Source organism: Lampetra fluviatilis, chromosome 43, assembly GCF_964198595.1.
Source record: "Lampetra fluviatilis chromosome 43, kcLamFluv1.1, whole genome shotgun sequence".
NCBI lineage: Eukaryota > Metazoa > Chordata > Hyperoartia > Petromyzontiformes > Petromyzontidae > Lampetra > Lampetra fluviatilis.
Window position 1 is genome coordinate 3141477 of NC_136317.1, and position 19793 is coordinate 3161269.

The 19793-nt window shown below is 45.5% G+C and overlaps 1 protein-coding gene across 1 annotated transcript in view; it reads left to right on the forward strand.

Moving 5' to 3' along the window:
• The window catches only part of UVRAG (UV radiation resistance associated), a 92560-nt gene that overhangs the window by 903 nt on the left and 71864 nt on the right, over positions 1-19793 (forward strand). Inside the window, exons 2-6 of the mRNA XM_078876158.1 lie at positions 2339-2456; positions 8996-9030; positions 13607-13768; positions 16310-16384; positions 18799-18881. Of these exons, the coding sequence (XP_078732284.1) occupies positions 2339-2456; positions 8996-9030; positions 13607-13768; positions 16310-16384; positions 18799-18881 (473 nt within the window). The remainder of the gene's footprint in view (positions 1-2338; positions 2457-8995; positions 9031-13606; positions 13769-16309; positions 16385-18798; positions 18882-19793) is intronic.

Consider the following 19793-nt stretch of genomic DNA (forward strand, 5'->3'; position numbering starts at 1 on the left):
ATACTGTATTGTGCAGAGTATGCAACTTAACATATCTGTAAACGTATGCGAAATTAGCACGTACTATTTACGTGAGTACATTAAATATACATGGTATACACCGTGGTGTAACTGAATGCACAGTCACAAATGCTTGGTCAGTCTTCCTTGCCCCATTATGTAACGCTGAGTTCCTTGTAGGTTTCGCAAATGTTGATTTGTAGACATCAAAAGACGAGATTGTGGACTATATGATCGGTCCTTTCCTTGTCACGTCTTGGTGTGGTGTCATGTGGGTTTCACGCTGCGAGTATAATGCACCCAACCTTGGGGGGGGGGGGGCGGGGTGGTTGTTGACCTTCAACTCAAAGGGTCAACTTTGTGGCGGGTAGTTTTGGACATCAGGAGCAATCTGACAATGTGACAACTGTATGATATTGTCCATCATGAAGGTCTTTTAATGGTAGGAACCTCCTGGTTACACCAGCCCAGAGGGGATTATTGTGTCCGTCCGTCGTGCATCATTAAAATGGGAGGGGTAGGGCTGGGTGGAGAGGGGAGGGTGGGGAGGGGCTGGGTGGGGAGGGTGGGGCTGGGTGGGGAGGGTGGGGCTGGGTGGGGGGTGGGAGGGGAGGGTGGGGAGAGGCTGGGTGGGGAGGGTGAGGCTGGGTGGGGAGGGGCTGGGTGGGGAGGGGCTGGGTGGGGAGGGGCTGGGTGGGGAGGGGCTGGGTGGGGTGGGGCTGGGTGGGGAGGGGCTGGTCACCCCGTGGTGCCCTTATAAAACTCAACATTTTACCTACTCACGCCGACTTGTGCCCGCCCTCACAGTCGGGCATATTTGCGGAATACACCACGCCACCATTGACCCTGGCCATTGACCGAGCAACCCAACGTTCCTACCAGCTCCCTCCGCAGGAATGTGTTTTACTTGGGTGGGGGGGGGTTCGATCGAGTGAATATAAATGTGTCGTTAAACCCGCCACCACCCGACACAGACAATTCGTACGGTTGTCACGTAAACAAAACGTGCAAATTATTTACTACTTCAGCACATCGGTGTGTTGGAGAGTAAACCCACATCATTTACAATTCGAGTACGACGTTTAGCTGGTTATTACAACCAGGCTTCATCAGGCAACACATTTATATTTACGCGATCTAACCCAAAAAAACTTTTATTATGGATAATATTGGTCGCGAAAGCCTACGTGTTAAACTGCACAAATCTGGTTTCATCCTTTGCACAAATCGTTAGGACTTTATAAGCCATCATAGCCTACTGCTGACATCTCTTCTGCCTTTATGTGGACAAGTCGATCCCTCCGTGGTCACTGTGGGGATAGTTTGGCACTGCTCCTCAGGGTGACAAGAAACAAATTATAACGCTTCCTTTAAATCAGACGGAAAGTTGATAACGCAAACTGCCTAGTCAGAGATTTATTCAACAGCAGCCCTGTATGCATCAGTGCGTGTATTCTGTATATACAAAAGGATCTGCCGGTGCAGCTAACACAATTGACTTAGACTCCGATTCTTGTATTGCACCAGGGTGCAGATTTTTGAAAAAAAAATTCAGATTTAAAAGCCGTAACGTCGTGAGAATGTCATTATGTTTTATTTTTATTATTTTATTATTTCCCTTCTACGTGACGTTACCGAAAGATCCAAGAATATGAATCCCTGTAGTCACGAAAGCTTTAAATCGAATAAATGTTTTAAGATTTGTCAGGTTTAATGTAATTATTTTATTGGATAAGCCTGGTAGACACAGAGATTGCCCCGTGGTTGGTGATGCGGACTGGAAGTTGTTATCCTTTTCTCTTAGCCACATCGTTCCCGTAAGTAGTTTTGGTTTTCAATATTTATGCTGTACGAACGCGATATTTTCCAGTACGGGCAGTTCATTAAAATAAAATTACATCTTACTATGTAGCTTTTCATACACACACATTTAAGAATCGCTGGAACTCATTGCTGGAACATGTTGTTTCTGCCTTCATGGTGTCATAGTTAAAAATAGTTTTAAAACCCAATTATTTCAGGTTTTCATGCTGTGGTATTACATGGCAACTGAGCAGAGTGCAGCGAATTACTGTTGTAATATACTTCTATGCTTCCAAGTTCATTCCCTACCTTCACCAACACACTCTGACAAGTACGGTGAAGGATGGTTAAATAACCTTCATCCGCTTGACATAGGGAGGCCCTCATCCAGCAGCGATTTGTATTTATTATTCTATTTCCCATGTGTGGGATAGCAATGTCAAAACCCGTCTAGGGCCTCAACACCGTCTGCACCGGTGTGCGTTGCTGCTTTTAATAATAACAAAAATTAATGATGATGATCGTTTCATTACAGCGGCGGCTGCGGCACTTGCGGAGCATCTCCGCACGGAATCTGGTGAACCCGGCCGGGAGGGCGCTCTTGGATTCGTACTTCACGCTGCACTTGTGGCACGACAGCCACATCCTACCCGGTGGGGTAATATGTCTGTGCTATTGATGTGTTATGGGTAGCGCGGTACCGTAACCTACATTTGGAGGGTTATTATTTTATTATGCGACAACCTCAGTGGTTCCCAGCCTGTCTGGATTCTCAGGAGTACTGTCAATATTCGTGGACCACCATGGAGTAAAACAGAAAAATCAGTTTTTTTTGTGAACAAAAATTGTATCGATAACAAGTTCCATCAACCACCTGCCATTGCCTTGCAGACCACAAGTTGGGAACGCCTGCGTATCAGTAACAAGTTTCATCAACCACCTAGACCACAGGCTGTGAACCGCTGAGTATCGGTAACAAGTTCCATCAACTACCTGCCATTGCCTTGCAGACCACCGGTGGGAAAGGACTGCTCTACTTATTTTTTTATTAAAATATTTCACCTGGAAAATCCCTTCAGAGGAAATGTCTCGTTTGCAAGGGTCACCAGGATGTGAATTGTGACGTAGCAAACATTTTAAATCTATAAACTAATAATTTGACTGATTGGATAACATTCTTGACGGACAGTGGTAAATTATATCTGGAAAGCAATAATTCTAATTCTTTGCTAGGAATGTCCCATGGGATACTTTACAAATGCAAGTCTTGGCTGTATAGAGAAATGACACAACAAAGCTTTGCTTAAGAATCAGACCCGGGGTAAATTACAAACTGTAATTGCTTTATTTGTAATAAATTCCAATTACGGTAATAGCCCAGTTCACGTCTCCAACCTTTGACGTCGTTTTGCAAATACGTCGGCGCTTTTTAATGCCGCAACCCGCTTTTGCGACGCCTCAGCGCAACACTCGCGTCGCTGACGGCAACGTTCGGTCCGTTCTCGTCATCCGTCGCCTCTCAGTCTTCGCCTCCAGCTACCACCCTGTACATCGTTTTGATTCAAGTCGTTTCGATATTCGTCGTCGCACCTTTCAGCAACGCATCTCTGATGATAACCGGGGTATTGCTCTATTATGTAATTTTAATTTGAGGCAACGTGTATAGTCGATCATCGATTATCCGGTGGCTTCGGGGGTGGGGAGGGGGCGCCGGATTTTCAAAAACTTATTTTGAAAAATACCATCGTGATTTAAAATGGCTTATTTTTGCACATTCTTGCATTACATTTTGTTTAGGTGTTGTTATGTGTTCTTTAGTGTTTTTTTTATTTGTTTATGATTTGATATTGGCCTTAATAACATACAAATAGATACAATAAATAACCTACTTGAAAAAGTTGCTGTATTTACTGTACCGTACTTACCACTCCGGTCTCGAAGATTCTGCATAGGGTGATGTATTTTCGTGCAGTATTTTGATTTTTTAAGTTGTATTTAGTGTATAATGTATTGCATGTAATATTTAACACTGAAATCAAGCGTAGCTACTTTTTTTTGTCACACACATGGTGCCAATTGCTGGACTGGGTGACAGCCTTTGGAGCAGTTTTTGCCGGTTTCGCCGGTTCGGCTCGATGCCGCAGGATAGGTTCTGGACCGCCGATTTATGTTGGAAGCAGCCGGATAATCGATGATCAACTGATACAGCTCCTTGTCCATCAACTGCTGGTTGGGGTGGTTCCCGTGCAGGTTGTGGGGATTATTTGGCCGCACTAGACCACATCGGTCAGCGGGGGTGGAGAGGTTAACATTAATCACCATTATGCTGAGCATTTTTCATCTCTGAAAAGCCATTTGACATGTTGGAAATTTATCACCCGAACTCTCACAAACCAAGGTCTGAGTTAAAGTATTTAGAAATGATGAATGTCATTTGCAAAAATGGAACAGCTACGCTGAGGTCGCATTGAAATAAAGTAACAGAAAAACAGGCGGGCTGCGGTTTACGGCTATCCACATTTACGACGGCTATACAATGCCACCGTGGATCGGTTTACGACCGCAGAAACTTGATTTACGGACGCATTTTTTGACGTGATTCCGACGAGACTCGCTCTGGATTCCGATGTCACTTGGCGCGGAGTTTTCGTTATTCATTTGTACTAATGATACCCCGTTAAATGTGGCTGATAAAATGAACAAAAACACATCCGCAAGTGATGTTTCTTCTTGTTTCTCCTGGCTATGGGAACATTGGGTCCGATTTACGACGACGGGATTTCTGGGAATGCATTGTCTCGTCGTAAAAGTGGGGACTGCCCGTGCTCAGTTTTAGGAGAGTCGTATAAAGGAGGTATGCCCTTCATAGTTATTCACAGCAACATTAGAATGTTTATCTTTTTTCTCCAAAAATACTAATGGAGAAATAAGGGCAAATGCTGGCATTGTGAGATAATTCTAACAATTAAAATGGGGGATGATTGTTGGCAGCTTGGGTTAATACGAAAACAGCAGCCACTGATGCACACAGATCACAATACAAAGCCCAGAATCGTGGCACATTGTCATTTGTTAAGATTAAATTAACCCCATGCATTAAAATGTTACGTCCATAATCAGAAACATAATCAGGTAATGACAGCACGTTATTGTGAAAATGTTTTGCTTTACATGACTTGTAAAACATTAAGAAATCACTTATTTCTTTCTTCTTGGTTATTTTGGTAAAGTCACGTAGAAGGGAAATAATAAAATAAAAAAAGTAAAACATAATAAAATACATGTAATATATTTTATTATGTATTTTATACATGTATTTTATTTTATTATGTATTTTATTATGTTTTATTTTTATTATTTTATTATTTCCCTTCTACGTGACTTTACCGAACGAACCAAGAAGATGAATCCCTGCAGTCACGAAAGCTTTAAATCGAAATTGAAATAACTTATTATTATTGACTGATTACTTATTTAAAGTAACGATTCCACCAAAGCCAATGAGCAGCTTCAACCTGCGCGGAGCACAATTGAGCTCCGTCATTTGCTCTACATCAACATTGGCCAGACGGAAGAAGTTCTGCAGGGCAGTGTTTAAAGTTCTTTGAGGTGGGTGGGTGCAATTCGCTGTCACTCAAACGACCAAATATGCCGGTGTTTATAGCACCGAGTCAAGCACCACTGAGTTCCAGGGTTCAAATCCGGGCAGCATCTTGTGATGAACCACTTTCTCAAGTTTAGCGAGGTTTCTAATCTATTCTAGATTTGAAGCTTTCGTGACTGCAAGGAATCATATTCTTAGGTTTTTTCGGTAAAGTCACGTAGGAAAAACATCAAAATTAATGAAAATAAAATAAAAACAAAAATCACGACGTTTCGGAGGCAACACAAGTCTCCGTCATCAGGTGGGACCGTCACAGCCGAATTAGCTGCATCAAGTACTTTTATTAATTAAAATTTTATTTTTTACCTACGTGACTTTACCGAAAAAACCTAAGAATATGGTTTCTAATCTAGTCTGGATAAAAATTACTTGTGCAACTTGCATAATTTTTTTTACAATGTGCCATTCCCAGCCACGGACAACATCAGTGGCAAGTGATTTCTAACCCAATCCTGACCCCCCCAAAATCCCTTAACTAACCTACACTAACCAAAATGGTCAAACAACCCCCCTAACCGACTCGGATTGAGGAGGCCTTCATCCAGAAGTCGATTGACAAAGTCTTGTAAACTATTAATATTACTAAATTCAACATAGCCACTTCCAAATTACTAAATGTAAATGTCACATCTGATCGGAAGCAGGACTCACTCATTAAGAGGGTGGCTTAGTGGATAAGGGTTATTTCACAAGAAGAGTGGAAGAGGAGACGTGAGAGGGAAAGAGGAAGAGAGAGGGCTTACATCAGAACAAGATATTTACATTTGCACAGCAAGGGTATTTACAGAGGCATGGGCTGCTGTCATAAACAGGACTTCTATTGGATTTTCCTGTCACCTTTAGGGTTCAAGCCAAGCTCCCATCCATATTCTCTCTGTAAACATCTCCACTCGTAAGGTCGGTGGGGGGGGGGTTTGACTTCCCATCTTTTCTAGTAGTATGTGGAAAGGATACAAAACGTATATTTGACGAGTCGCTGTTATTGCTGGAGGCGCTCTCGGTTTCATTTTGGCGTGGCACGCGTTAGGTTTTTGGGCGAGTCCGATCTTGCAAGGACCGCGTGTTGACTGAGCACCTGGGCGCAAGATCCACTAATCCTAACCTTTGCTACCGCAGCTGATTTCCCCCAGTACAGCCGATGTTAGGTTTTGGAAAAGGTTGGCTTTGTGCTTTTAGGAATGCCAGAAAGCAAACTCGTTTGAATCCAATTAGTGCAGTTGGCTACATACGGTGCGAAAGAAGTTAAACATACATACACTCCACTGAACCACGTTTGTCAACAACACTGCCCCAAAAAGAAACAGGTATATAATAATTTGGAGCTTTCGCGACTGCAGGAATTACTCTTTGGTTCTTTCGGTAAAGTCACGTATAAAGATAAAATAATAAATTAAATAATAGCAATCGAAACGTCGTATGCTATTATTTAATTTATTATTTTATCTTTATACGTGACTTTACCGAAAGAACCAAAGAGGTATATAACAGGCAACGTTTTGGGCAACGGCCCCTCCAGTTCTCCTGTTGCACATCACATGGTTAGGAGACACAGCCATAATTTATTTTCATCAATGTTGTATAATCTTCTGTTGAATAATTAAATAAGATCCTTTTCTCGTGGCCACTGCTGGCCGAACAAGGTTCTGTGCAGTTGCATTCTGCCGAATTCCACGAATGTGCAACCAATCCATTGCTCCGTCTCCTGTTTAACTTGAGTTTTGTGGACCTTCATCTTCTTGGTTTTTTCGGTAAAGTCACGGAGAAGGGAAATAATAAAGTAATACAATTAAAACATAATAAAATACAATTCTTTATTATGTTTTATTTTTATTGTTTTATTATTTCCCTTCTACGTGACTTTACCGAAAGAACCAAGGAGATGAATCCCTGCAGTCACGAAAGCTTTAAATCGAAAAATAAAGATTTTGTGGACCTCACTTGACGAAGCTGCCACTCCACCTCCAACCGAGTGTTTTTTTTCACACAGAGCTGTTAACATGCCGGGGTAAATTATAATTACAATTACAGCAGCATTATAAGCTGACCTATGACCAACTCACCTGGAATGTGCCCGATCACATCACATATTGGAAGCTAAGCTGAGTTGAACCTGAATAGTACTAGCATGACCGGCCACCATGCATACTAGGTGTTATAGGCTGTGGCAATATATGGTGGGTAGCAGAGGGCAGTGAAATATAATATATTGTTGGACTACTCTGTGCTCCCATGTTTGGGCGCCATGGTGGCGAGATGTTCACTACCTTGCCTGGTATACAGGAGGTCGTGGGTTCGATCCTAACCCTGACGCCTGCTGTATATGTGGAGCTTGCGCGTCTCTCTCCCCGTGGTCATGTGGATTTTTCTCCGAGTCCTCCAGATTTTTCCGTCCACAATAAGATTAAATGTGCGTTTAGAGTCTTTGGCTGCTATAAATGTCCACATGATAAGCCACTTTGTTGAGCTATCATTTGTGGCCAGGTCGCTTCTGAAAAAGAGTTGTATAGCTCAGTGGGCCTTGCCTGGTAAAATAGTTTAAATTGTTCTGTGCTCCCCAACTTCATCAAGTGACCAGTGTGGGGAAGGTTTGTCAAATAACCCCCGCGACCCCACACGGCTTGTGGAGCACCCCCCCCCCCATCCAGCAGTGGATTTACCGAGGGCTGTACTTACAGTTTTAACCTGAAATGACAATTACATTGCGTCTTCAACGTAATTACAAATTCATCAATTAGCCATAATCGTGTTGTGTTGTTTGTTGATGCAGCTAACTCTTGCCTTTGGAAAGCGCTCTCGTGGAACATTGGAAAATTCTCTGCCTTGTTTTTCGGAATTATTGTCGTCAAGAAATAATTCACGACAGTGGCCGTTAATTTTCCATTTCGGGGGTTGATAAAATGACTACCACTTTGTTGGTAGTCAACGGTGCTTGTTTTTTGGAGGGACTGGGCACTGCCTTAGGAATATGGAAGTTCCGCCGCAAGTGGACAATGCCAATGGAGACCATCACCAGTTAAACACTCGGTTTAAGCAAAGCGACCGCTGGTGTTATTTTTATTCTCACCTGAATATTATTGCATTACAGTGGTGGAATTATTCACCTCTCCCCCAGAGGTGTGATGCATCGTCACCATTCAGGGCTCACCATTGTCGTCATCGGAGTGAATGTGGTGCCTAACTTCTAGTGGTTGCAGGGTTCACATCAACTCATTACATACAACGTATACTGTGTACAAATAAACACATTTATTCTTAAACATACAATTCCACGCATGTGATGTGGGTCTAAGAATGGATGTTAAGAGATGAATTGGTGTATTGTTCTTCCCCTACATACAGCAAAACATTCTGTATTCATCTACCATTCAGCCCAATGCCTCATCTCTCAGGACAGAGTTTGATTATGCTGAGATATTTTCAGCCTGTGTCAATGCGGCATTGCAAATTGGTGGCATGCATGTGCACGAATGAGTGGCTTTTTATGAACAAGATGTTTGATTTAATTTTGTTGCACGTTGTGTTTTTCAGAATTTTACACAAGCGAGGTCATACGCGATTCTCTGGTAAGAGAAATAGCACTCGAATGAATCGTGACGGGTTGAGAATCCAAATACAGCTCACGAATTGACTCGGTGAATCAACAGTGGTCGTCGTTTTTTGTACGATTGGCCCCTGCCATGAGAATGTGTCCATTCGGTCACTTGATCAGAACTGCCGAATGAAAATGAGCACTCAATTTTTTTTGACTTGGAGCTTATCGTTCTAAAGTCATGGCAAGAAACAATTCGTTCTCATCTCGTCGATGAGGGATAGGGCACACATGAGGTATAAGGAACATACGGCTGAGGGGCTTAATTTTGCCCACAATGTCATTTTAAGCGCCCTGTGACCACGTGAGGTCAACCACCTTTGAAACTCCCCGTGAAACTATTATGAAGTAATACGCCCTACAATTGTATGCATTGCGAAGGCATCACATACTAATTAACAGTGATTATTCCAATCTATTGTTATGTAATTGCAATAAAACCCCCCTCTTCTCTCTCAACCTGATTGGCTTAGTGATGACGTCATCTTGCAAATCGTCCGATGATACTGGATGTAATTAACAGCGAAAAGTTGCACTCAAATTGTAAATGCTGAAGTAGTAACTAATTAACACGTTTTGTTTACGTGAGAAACCTTCCTCTTTGGCTGCGTTGGGTGGTGGCGGGTGACGACACATTTATACTTACGCGATCTAACCCAAAAACCTTTATTATGAAATCGAAATGTATCTGTCACTGCAAGCATCACAGCTTCACTCATTGGATACGGAGAGGGCAATCATTTTTTGACCTGGCAACAAAATTGTCTCCAATTTAAGCGCTGTGCTATTTCAAGTAGTTCTGATCAAACGTCTGTGAAAAAGAGCTATATGGCTCATCAGATTCCTCCGGTATACAAACGTATTCCGATTCAGTTTACAGTCCTAGCGTGGTTGCTTGCCAAAGGTAGTTAAACATCTTATTCGGCCCTTGCTAAGGAGCATATCTCCCAGCCCTTTTGCCCTCTTGTAGATGCATGCTTATCAAGGCTGTCTGCGGCCTGCATAATCAGGAATAAATACTTTAGAGTTACGCTAAAGGGCACCACCTTGGCTCTCGTGATGTCACTGCTCGTGTGTATTCATACGCAGTCACGTGTCAGTGATGTCACCAGCGTTGTGCAATGGTACGCCAGATATTTTAAGGTCAATTTGATCATTAACGACACTTGGAACTCTGATATCTGACATTCTAGGATACGCAGCCGCTCTATGTACCTATTAAGATAAGAGCTCTTTTCTGGATTGGGTGACATGTTCCTTTCACAGATTTTAATCACCAAGGTGGTTATACCAATTAAACACAAAGGCTAAACATGTGCACAGAAGAAATAGAGAAATGCGCACTTGGAATTACAGCGAAAGACGGAAAGAGGAGCACGTGGATTAAAGGACAAACACATGTTAGAGACATCGTATTGACCATTCAGATAGGCAAGCGGGCTTGGGCAGGAGATATCGCTCGAAGGGACGATGGTTCCGAATAACGATGGAGGAGGCAGCCGAGAGGACATCCGTCGAGAAGGAACTATGAAATCGACTCGAGTGCAGGTGCCAGCTGGGTTTATTTACATCGTCATATCATGAGAGGTGGCAGTGGTTTGGGGAGGCGTCATTCAATCTGGATAGATCATGGTTGTTGATGATCATGATGATGATATTAAGTGTGCACGCGGTCACGTTTGCCACACGGCGATTAGATGCGAGCCCAGAAGCAGATGGCGCTGTAGCCAAAGAATAATAATTTATTTTTCAAAACACACACACGGTGTGTGTTAACAAATAAAGCGTCCGTAAATAAAGGAGCTGACAGCCAACTGGGCATGATGATGAAGAAGCTTGGGTGGACAGTGGCTAGAGGACCTCGGACAGCTGCGTGTTTCCGGGAGGGAATGATTGACGCGTCGCACAGTGGGAAGTGACACTTTAGGGTGCGAATATTTGTTGGTGGTGGGCAGTGGGGCGGAGGGGGCATTGAGGGAGATGTTCGTTGGGTAGTAGGGGCAGCCCTTCCTGCTGCTTTCGGCCGCCCTCCCAGGGACAACCTGGAGTGAACCTGATCTCTCGCGGCAAGGCGGGGGTGCGGGGAGTGTGGTGGCACGGCGGGGGGCTGGCGGCAGCACTGTCGGGGGGGGCGAGGACGGGACCCGGGGAGTGGTGCCATGGTATGGCTGGGATGTTAGCGGCACGTGGCAGAAATTTGAAGATGATCGTGGTTCAGTAGACGTGTCCACTGACATGTAATAAAATAATGCGCATACAGGATGGGATCTGTTTCATTGCTCAAAATTCAAGTAACATTTAGGGCCCATCAATCAGTGGGCGAGTGTTTTCCGTAAGAATTTGTTTAAGCGGGCAAACCCTGGACTAGATTTCACCTTCTCGGAGTCTCATCAGCAGGGTGTGTGGCCTGTTAAATGCATCTGGTTTCTCTGATGTTATAGGCAACAGAGAGAACCTTGAACAGAGAGATCAGCAGCAGATGTTATACAGATCACAAAAGACCATAGGAGGTGGAGAGAGATGATTGCCAAAGTATGGCTGATGCCACCACAACCACCACTGTTAATGGTCTGATGACGATGGTGGTGATGATAGAGGCTCAACAAAAAATGATGGGCAATGAAATAACAAACAGACAAGGATCTGTAGCATAACACGTGGTTGCCGCGGTCCATGGCTCATTAAGAAAATTGGAGGAGGGGTGGGTGGATCATGCATGAGATCTGTGACCTGGTACAGTGCAGCAAGTAGGTTTACGACCAGTTCGTCATTGTGAACATTTGAGTAAAAATAAAGGGTCTGAATTCTGGAATCGTACACAAAAAATACGTATATTTTTTAATGACCTCTTCGGTCATTAATATGAACAGGCCATTGACGAGAGTAGTGAGTTATGTTTATTGATTTCTGTGTGAAGTTTCATTGTTTCGCCTGCATTTGGCAAAGCAAACATTGCACACGATCTGCGAGTCTGGAGAAAGACCAACGGACCACTGACATCCCAGCACAAAACAATTACCGAGGCGATGGACAGCACCCAAAAGTTGTACTTTACGAGAAAATTGACTATTTTTTCGGGATATTTTATTTGCATTTTGTTGGCGCTTTTTTTTTGCTTTTCGGCCCACTGCTCGTAAATATTGCGCTCGGCTTGACGCCGCGCTGCACGGGACGAAATCGCGGCTACACGTGACTCGCATTTGGCAGAAGCTCGCGATTTACGAGCCGTGCATCGCATGCCATTGCCCGCCGGGTGGTTTGAACTCATCTCTTTAGTTAAACGTGGCCGGAGCCACATGAGAGATGGGCTTGGCCATGGAACGCCGCGGCCAGTTGTGCCCCAAACCACCCTCCCCGCTCCCTTCCCCCCCCCCCCCCGTTGCGAAAGCCGAAATGGGGTTCGGTGTTGGGCCTGACGGCACTCGGATGGCGGGGGACATTTGAATCTCGCACGCGCCGAACAACGCTGGCTACAGCGATCCTTCGTCGCAATCACTAACAACTATTCTTGGTAGGAATGCTTGTCCTGTGCTCTTGTTTGCGCGCGCGCGCCTGTGTGTGGTGGCGACGAGCATAGATGTAACTGTGTGAGGAGCAGTCGTGCGGTGGTTTGCACGCTGCCCTACGATCCTAGCTGCACGGGTTTGATTCCTGGCTATGTACATGTTCAGCAAGTGGCATCTGAACCTGATGGTGGGCCTTTCCCTAGATCAACTCAACCTTAAATGAGCATCTTTCATGGTGTGTGAGCAGTGGGAGAACACAGGCAGGCACGATTGATGCTGACCACATTAATTCCTCGAGTGCCATTCCAGCTTTAGTTGCTGCTCGCTCGCAGCACTTGCGCCTTCGGTCTCTTAAGCTGAGATGGGGAACTTTTGTCCTTTGGCGCAGATGGGGTGCATTGTTAGTGCCCTTGGCAGGTGCATTGTGCATGTTCTCCTTCAGCTGTGGTGTGATCAGGCCACGGCACTGAAGAAGCAAAAGCAGCTGGGCTTGTGTGCGTGGTACTGTCCCTACCACTCATTCGTACTTGTTCCACGCTTGCAAATAGAACTTGATTCGACGTCGTGGTTAGAACACGTGACCCACAATCTAAAATTTTACCAATTCAGCTCTTGATTTGCAATCAGCTCAGCCTTTCAACTTCACAAGGTCAATTAAAATGTTTCCCGCACCACTTCGTGAGCAGTCAAGCAGTGTTCGTCCTCTGGAGAGACTGGCCAGAGCCATGAAAATATGGAATTTCCATCACTGGCTCAGGGTCTCTAGTAGAGAGAAAAGCTCTGCCTCATTGCTCATTTGCACAGGGAGATACTTTTGTTGTTGTTGTAGTAACTCGCTGACTAGACATCTGTGAAAAAACCCTTTATAGCTCATCGGATTCCTCCAGTCCTTCCACACCTCAGATTAGCACGGTTAACTACGTGCGGTGTGAATGAAGTTTCAACATACGTACATACAAAGATTCCTATTCTTAAAAAAGCTTTGCCCACCGACGCGCAATAGATACGCGACGGAACTGTCATTTATTTTCCGTGTCCGTCCAGAACCCGACATGGTGCAGCCTGGACTTTGGGCTGATGCCAGACAACCTGGACACGTCAGTGTCGCGGCTGGTGGTGCGCGTGTACGGCGGCAGAGGGGACCGCTTCTCAGCGCTCATCGAGTGGGACGTGCATCTCGACGGCCTTCGATACGTGGGCCCCCAGGTGACGTCACCGCGCGCTGCTGTCGCGTCTCCCCCTCTCGGCTCGCGTCTGCGCCGCTACTCACCGTGGGGGGGCGTCTGTGAAAAAGAGCTTCATAGCTCATCGGATTCCTCCAGTCTTTAATTCAGATTCTGATAATAATTGTGCTGTCAAGTGGGCTTGGATAGGACACGTCGCTTGAAGGGATGCTAAGTGATGGTCAAGGATAAGTGCTATATAAATGCAAATGATTTTTTATTCAAATTGTTTATCAGCAACATCCAGCCGCTGAGATCATTGTTCTTGCTCACTTTAATGTCCATACCTGGTCATGGCTACAAGACAGCCGCGCCACAGATTAATCTGGCCGTGCAGCTGGACTTTTTACAACCTTGAACAGTTGGGGATAACTGTGCTACTCGCACACCGAATTCTGTCTCTGATTGGCTCGGTGCCTTTGATCCGTTCTGAACTTGTGACTCAACTCCATACACAGTTGATGCTGCTGCACCAGTTGTTACATCTGACCATTGTCTGAGCACTCTAAAGTGACCCTACACACCCTCAGACGCAAACTTCACGAGGCTAATGACATTACTTGGCAATACAACAATGCTGATCTGGATGGCCTCTGTGCTTCTCTTGGCACACAACCTGCTTTTCAACAAGTGACGCGTCATCAGTAAGCGCGTCGGTTGTTGCTGATGTTACACTAGCGGGCGGTTCATGGGACACGTTCAACATGAGCCTGGTTTATAAGAAAAAGAGGAGCGAGAGCGTGGGCTGCAGTTGAATGCAGCACCTGAATTGATTGGCGTGGCTCAGAGGTCACAAACGGGTTTTGATTCCTTACCCGTACCCGGCCGCACCAGGGTCGCAAATGGGTACCCGTACCCGTATCCTACACGATACCTGGCTACCCGTACCTGGCCGGGTATCGGGTAAGGTATGGGTATCGGGTATCCGATTGCGACCTCTGCGATGAAGCCATGTTGCAGGCGCGGGTGGGTTGATTCTAGGAACTTGAATTGAGAAGAGACAAGACGTTGGGAAATGAGTGACAAACGGTTACTCACCAGTGACTCACGGCCTACCCGTATCCGTACCCGGTCGCACCAGGGTCGTAAACGGCTACCCGTACCCGGCCAGGTACGGGTAGCCGGGTATCGGGTAGGGTACAGGTATCGGGTACCCGATTGCGACCTCTGGCGTGGCTGGCAGTTGAGGACGTGGGGTGGGATTTGCATTACCGCAAGATGCAACGAGTTATTGTTGTTCTCCGAAAAAGCGCCGTATGAATGGATTTGTTATTAACGTCATGTCCGATGCCGAAATAGCAAATCGACTAGAATTCACACGATCTCTCCAAAATTCAAGGGCTAAGAAGAGTGGTTGAGCCTCGATCGCACATGGGTTGGCGACCACCGTTCACCCACCAGGTTGGTATCGGCGGCTGCGGGGCTGCACCACGTGGTTGTCCCGCAGAGATCATTGCAGCAAAAAATTGTACCGTGCTTTTATGCTCCGTCACCTTCAGCAAGCCAAACTGACCCAACGGTGGTGAATTATGGTCAAACGACTGCCACGAACCGCACTGCGACGGTAGTCCCCTCATCCAGCAGCGTATTGACAACGAGGCTCTGCTTGTTCACACGTGGGCCCGCGGTGTAAAAATCTTTCACCGCAACGCCTCAATAAACGGTGACCTACGAGAGAGGGGTGCGCGTGCGAACGCGCAAATTAACGCGCGAGTAGACGTCTCTCCCGGGGGTTGGGGAGGAGGGGGGCACCCGGCGAGCAGGGAAGAAATTCGAAGGAAAAACAATCGGTGGGAAGGAAGGAAAGAGGCGCGCTATTTTGAAGCGTAATCGCCGCGTGGAATGCACTTGGAGCCGCAGCTTGAACGCATCAGACATTCTACAGAGCGATGGGGCGTCCTTTGGTGTCTGCTCCATGCACGTGCCCCTTTTCTCTCGTTCCTTTATTTTTTTCTTCCCCTCTCTCTCTCTCTCTGCCACCATACGTGCAATTATCCGCGTGTGTGCACAGGTGCCGGCGTGTGCGTTTCGTCAAGGACAAGCTTTTTAAGAGCGCCGCCTGTAACAAAAGTACAACATCGCGCAGAACACGGCGCGATAACTCCCTGCTTAAATAATAAAAGGAGAAGAATTGCGCGCGCATGCAATCGCTTTGTTCGACGCCTTTTTTTTTATCGTATAATTTTCCTGCGAGCGTTTCCCTCCCCCCCCCCCCCGCTGCAATTCCACGGAGGCATTTGTGCGATTTTCACGTGCGGACGGGCGGAAAGCGCCGTGCGTGTTTCTCCAATGTGTTCCTAATTATTAAAGTGGTATCCCAGCAGGACGGCTGGAAGAAATGTGACTCTATCCGTCGATGGATGGTTGCCCTCCCAGTTGCTTGATGGAGTTTTAGCCAGGTGTCCGGCCGTTTCGACGATCGCAGCTTGCGGTGTTTGTACGGGAAAAAAAAAATATGATTTACATTCTTTTTTTGGTTGTCACCTACTTTATATATATATTTATATTTTTTGCACTCTTCCAGATACGGGCAGATGCGCCGAATTCCATTGTGTTCGGAATGACCGACGGTTATTACGGAACTCTGAGTAATCGCAAGGTAAGGAAGAACGCCCCTACACAACGTTTTTTTTATTGTTGTGTCGTCATCATCATCGATGATCTATCTTCTGCTGGATGTAGACTTCCCCAAACAATGCAACAATTCAGCTACACCTACGCATTAGCTCGTTTCACATCTGCAATGGTGCAGTAGATGAACCCCTTGGGCATGTTCCCTCCATTGGATGCTATTCCCATCACAAGTCTCGACCACCGTCCAGTATCTTTGCAAGCGACAGCGCCGTGTCCTGCCCAAGTCTGTTGTTTTTGTGATGCTCCTAACTTGCGTATGTTCACTAATCATTTTGTTCTTCCTCCAGTCTCAGCGCAATTCCAAATATGCACCCCTGCATGCTTCTTAACAGTTTTCAGCGTTTTTTTTCTCTATTTTCTTTGGCTTTTTAAAACAGTATACGTTACAGCCCTTACTTTACTAAATATGAATTACTCTTTATACAGGAAAGCCTTAAGTGAACGTTGAGATTCTCTTTTTTTTTCAGGAGGGTCCTGGTTGAGATGTGTGATCTGATGCATTCTGGGTTTTTTTTGTATGTGGGAGGAAACTACGGCCTTTGATTGGCTGATGCTCAAAAGCCCATGCTGGGATTTGAGCGGCTGACTTACTCTACTGACTTACTCTACTGACTTACTCTACTGCTATGCAGACGTGCTCCAGTCCTTGGCTGCCACTCCATTGTTCTCCTTGAACATTGTCAGTCATCCCTTCTTGCGAATGTGTCTTGCCCAAGCCCACCTACTTAATAGTTTAGGTGAAGTAATTAACCTTCATATGTTCTCCAATCCACGACCTTCCTCTTTCTGTTTCTCAGTGTAATCCCAAGCGCGCATCGCCCCACGCTTCTTCGTGCATTTTTAAGTTTTACTCCCCATTTTTCGATCACGATCTTATGTTACGGCCGCGAGTACACGCGGATTAATGATAAAGTTCACCTTTCGGCACACTGATACGTTACTTTTCATGATGAAGGACAGAAAAGCGTCATAATTAATTGGGCCCTCCGTCGTGTTGCTGTGACATCACATTTATTTCGCCATGTGACACTCGTTGTTGCTTCAACCGGATTGGCCGTAGCTCACGAATCGGGTCCACTGCCCGTCGGGAAAAAAAAACGAACAGCGTGCGATTAGCCACGACCGGCTGCCGTGATTGTGCCGCGGCTCACCCCACGACTTCTCCGACGAGACTTCGAAGTCGGGAGCAGAGCCAAGCGAGAAAAGTGCTCCCTGACAGCTGTCGCCAGCGCAAACCGATTTTACACTTCGACCTCTCTTGACCCCCCGTGGTTGTTTACACTTGTTACCTCCTGAGCTGCGGTGGTGACCCCCGTGTAAATTGTATGCATGGAATGGTTCAGCACTACCTCCCTATGAGTTGATGAATTTTCATGATTATTACCACACAATTTAACACCGGGAGGCCTCGCGAAGTCTTAAGAATCATTTTCAGGAGGGTCCTGCCAAGTGTTTGCAAGTCGTTGTTTGATGGTTTCTCTCTGCGATCCCAGTTGAGTAATTTGCGGGTAATTTTTCCAGCATTGGGTTGTTTTGGCCAATACTCAGTGACATTGGATGGGTTTTTTTTTTTTGCTATGGGAGTTAAACCCATGCAGAACAGGGGGAGAACATACAAACTCCATGCTGAAATGCGCCCGAGTAGGCAATGAAACCCCCCGTGTCCTTTGTGCTGTGAAGCACAAGCATTGCCACGGTGCTACGCTCCCACCCAAATGATTCAATCGTCACGATTTGACTCGAGAATGAGGACTTGTTGGTCTGGTCTGCACATTCATCGCAGGATGATGCTATGATATTTTGTTTTATTTTATTGCAGTAATTTCGATTTCTTGGTTTATATGTGTTTGTTTCTGCTTTGATTTTGGCTTGCTTCATTGTTCTTTACACTTATGGACGAGGCTATCCTGGTCTCATGCGTTCTCACCCACCAAAATGAAATTAACTTTAAAAAACTGCCTTGTTTGTAATGTCTCTTGTGTATACTCCCCGTCTCGTGTGGTTTGCCTGATCCGTCCCGTCGGTTTCGTTCTGACGGAGCTAAAAGGAGACATTTTCACTAAATAAAAAAAATAAAAAAATCTGAATGTTGAATAATCGATGCGGATAAATTTATATTTAAAGCTTTCGTGACTGCAGGGATTCATCTTCTTGGTTCTTTCGGTAAAGTCACGTAGAATTGAAATAATAAAATAATAATAAGAAATATTTTATTATGTTTTATTTTTATTATTTTATTACTTCAATTCTACGCGACTTTACCGAAAGAACCAAGAAGATGAATCGATGCGGAGTTTACTTTGCGAACTTATTCGGTGCCAAGATGCTGTAGATGCTGCCGGCAATGACGGGGAGGTGCTTTCACTTTCTCTCCTGCAGAAGCTGGCAGACAGGACCCAGGGTAGCCTGCAGGTGGATGAGAATATCGTGCGGACTTCCTACAGCGTGTTCTCCCTAATCAGGTGAGCACCCGGGCGCGTTTGAAAAGCGGGGATAAACACCGCGCAAAGATCCAACGGCCATCGTTGCTTGTGTGAAGCACATCGATGAGGCTGTGTTCCAATCGGTCCCCAATGCAAGTTAGAGCGTTGTGGACTTTCAACTCGAATTGAAAGTTACAACCACCAACCCCACTTTCAGGCTCATTACTATAGTACTGCCTTTTTGGTTTGGTCATGTTTGTTTGTTGTAGTACAGAGTTAGACTGATGGCCTTAATCTAAGTTGTCTTGTGGTTGTTGTTGTTGTTTGACTTGCATCCCACTGGGATTTTTGCACACAGTGTTGGTGTACGGTGCTTTTTCTGCAATATTTTGCTGTCTTTTCTTGGATTTTCTGTTTGCACTTAGTCACATAGTCACTTTAAGATGTTTTCTTGTTCATGTTTTTTGTTTGTTGCGGTTGCACCCGATTCAAGAGCCGAATGGCTCACAGGGCTATACCTAATACATGAACTTGAACTTGTTAAATCATCTGGAAATCACCCCACCTCGTCAGATCTCTTAAGCTGAGCAGGGTTGAGCTTTGATGGCGCTTCTTGGATGAGCAACGATTATGCACAACAGGTGTTATAGGCTGCTGTGGGGGCCACGTTGTGGGCAGTAGAAGACAAGTGCAGCTGCCACATCTGTGTTCCCCGCGTCACCAACTGACACTGATCAGTGTGGTGAAGTATGGTCACCCTCCAGGACGTACCTGCGCGGCAGGCAACTGGTGGTCACGCACGGACGTGGCAAGTGGTTCATGGAACGGTTGCGAATACGTGTTTTTTCTCTGCTCAAAAATAAACTGTCAAAATTTGTTTTACTACTTTTTTATTTTACCTGGTAAGGCCCCACTGAGCTATATAGCTCTTTTTCAGAAGTGACCTGGCTG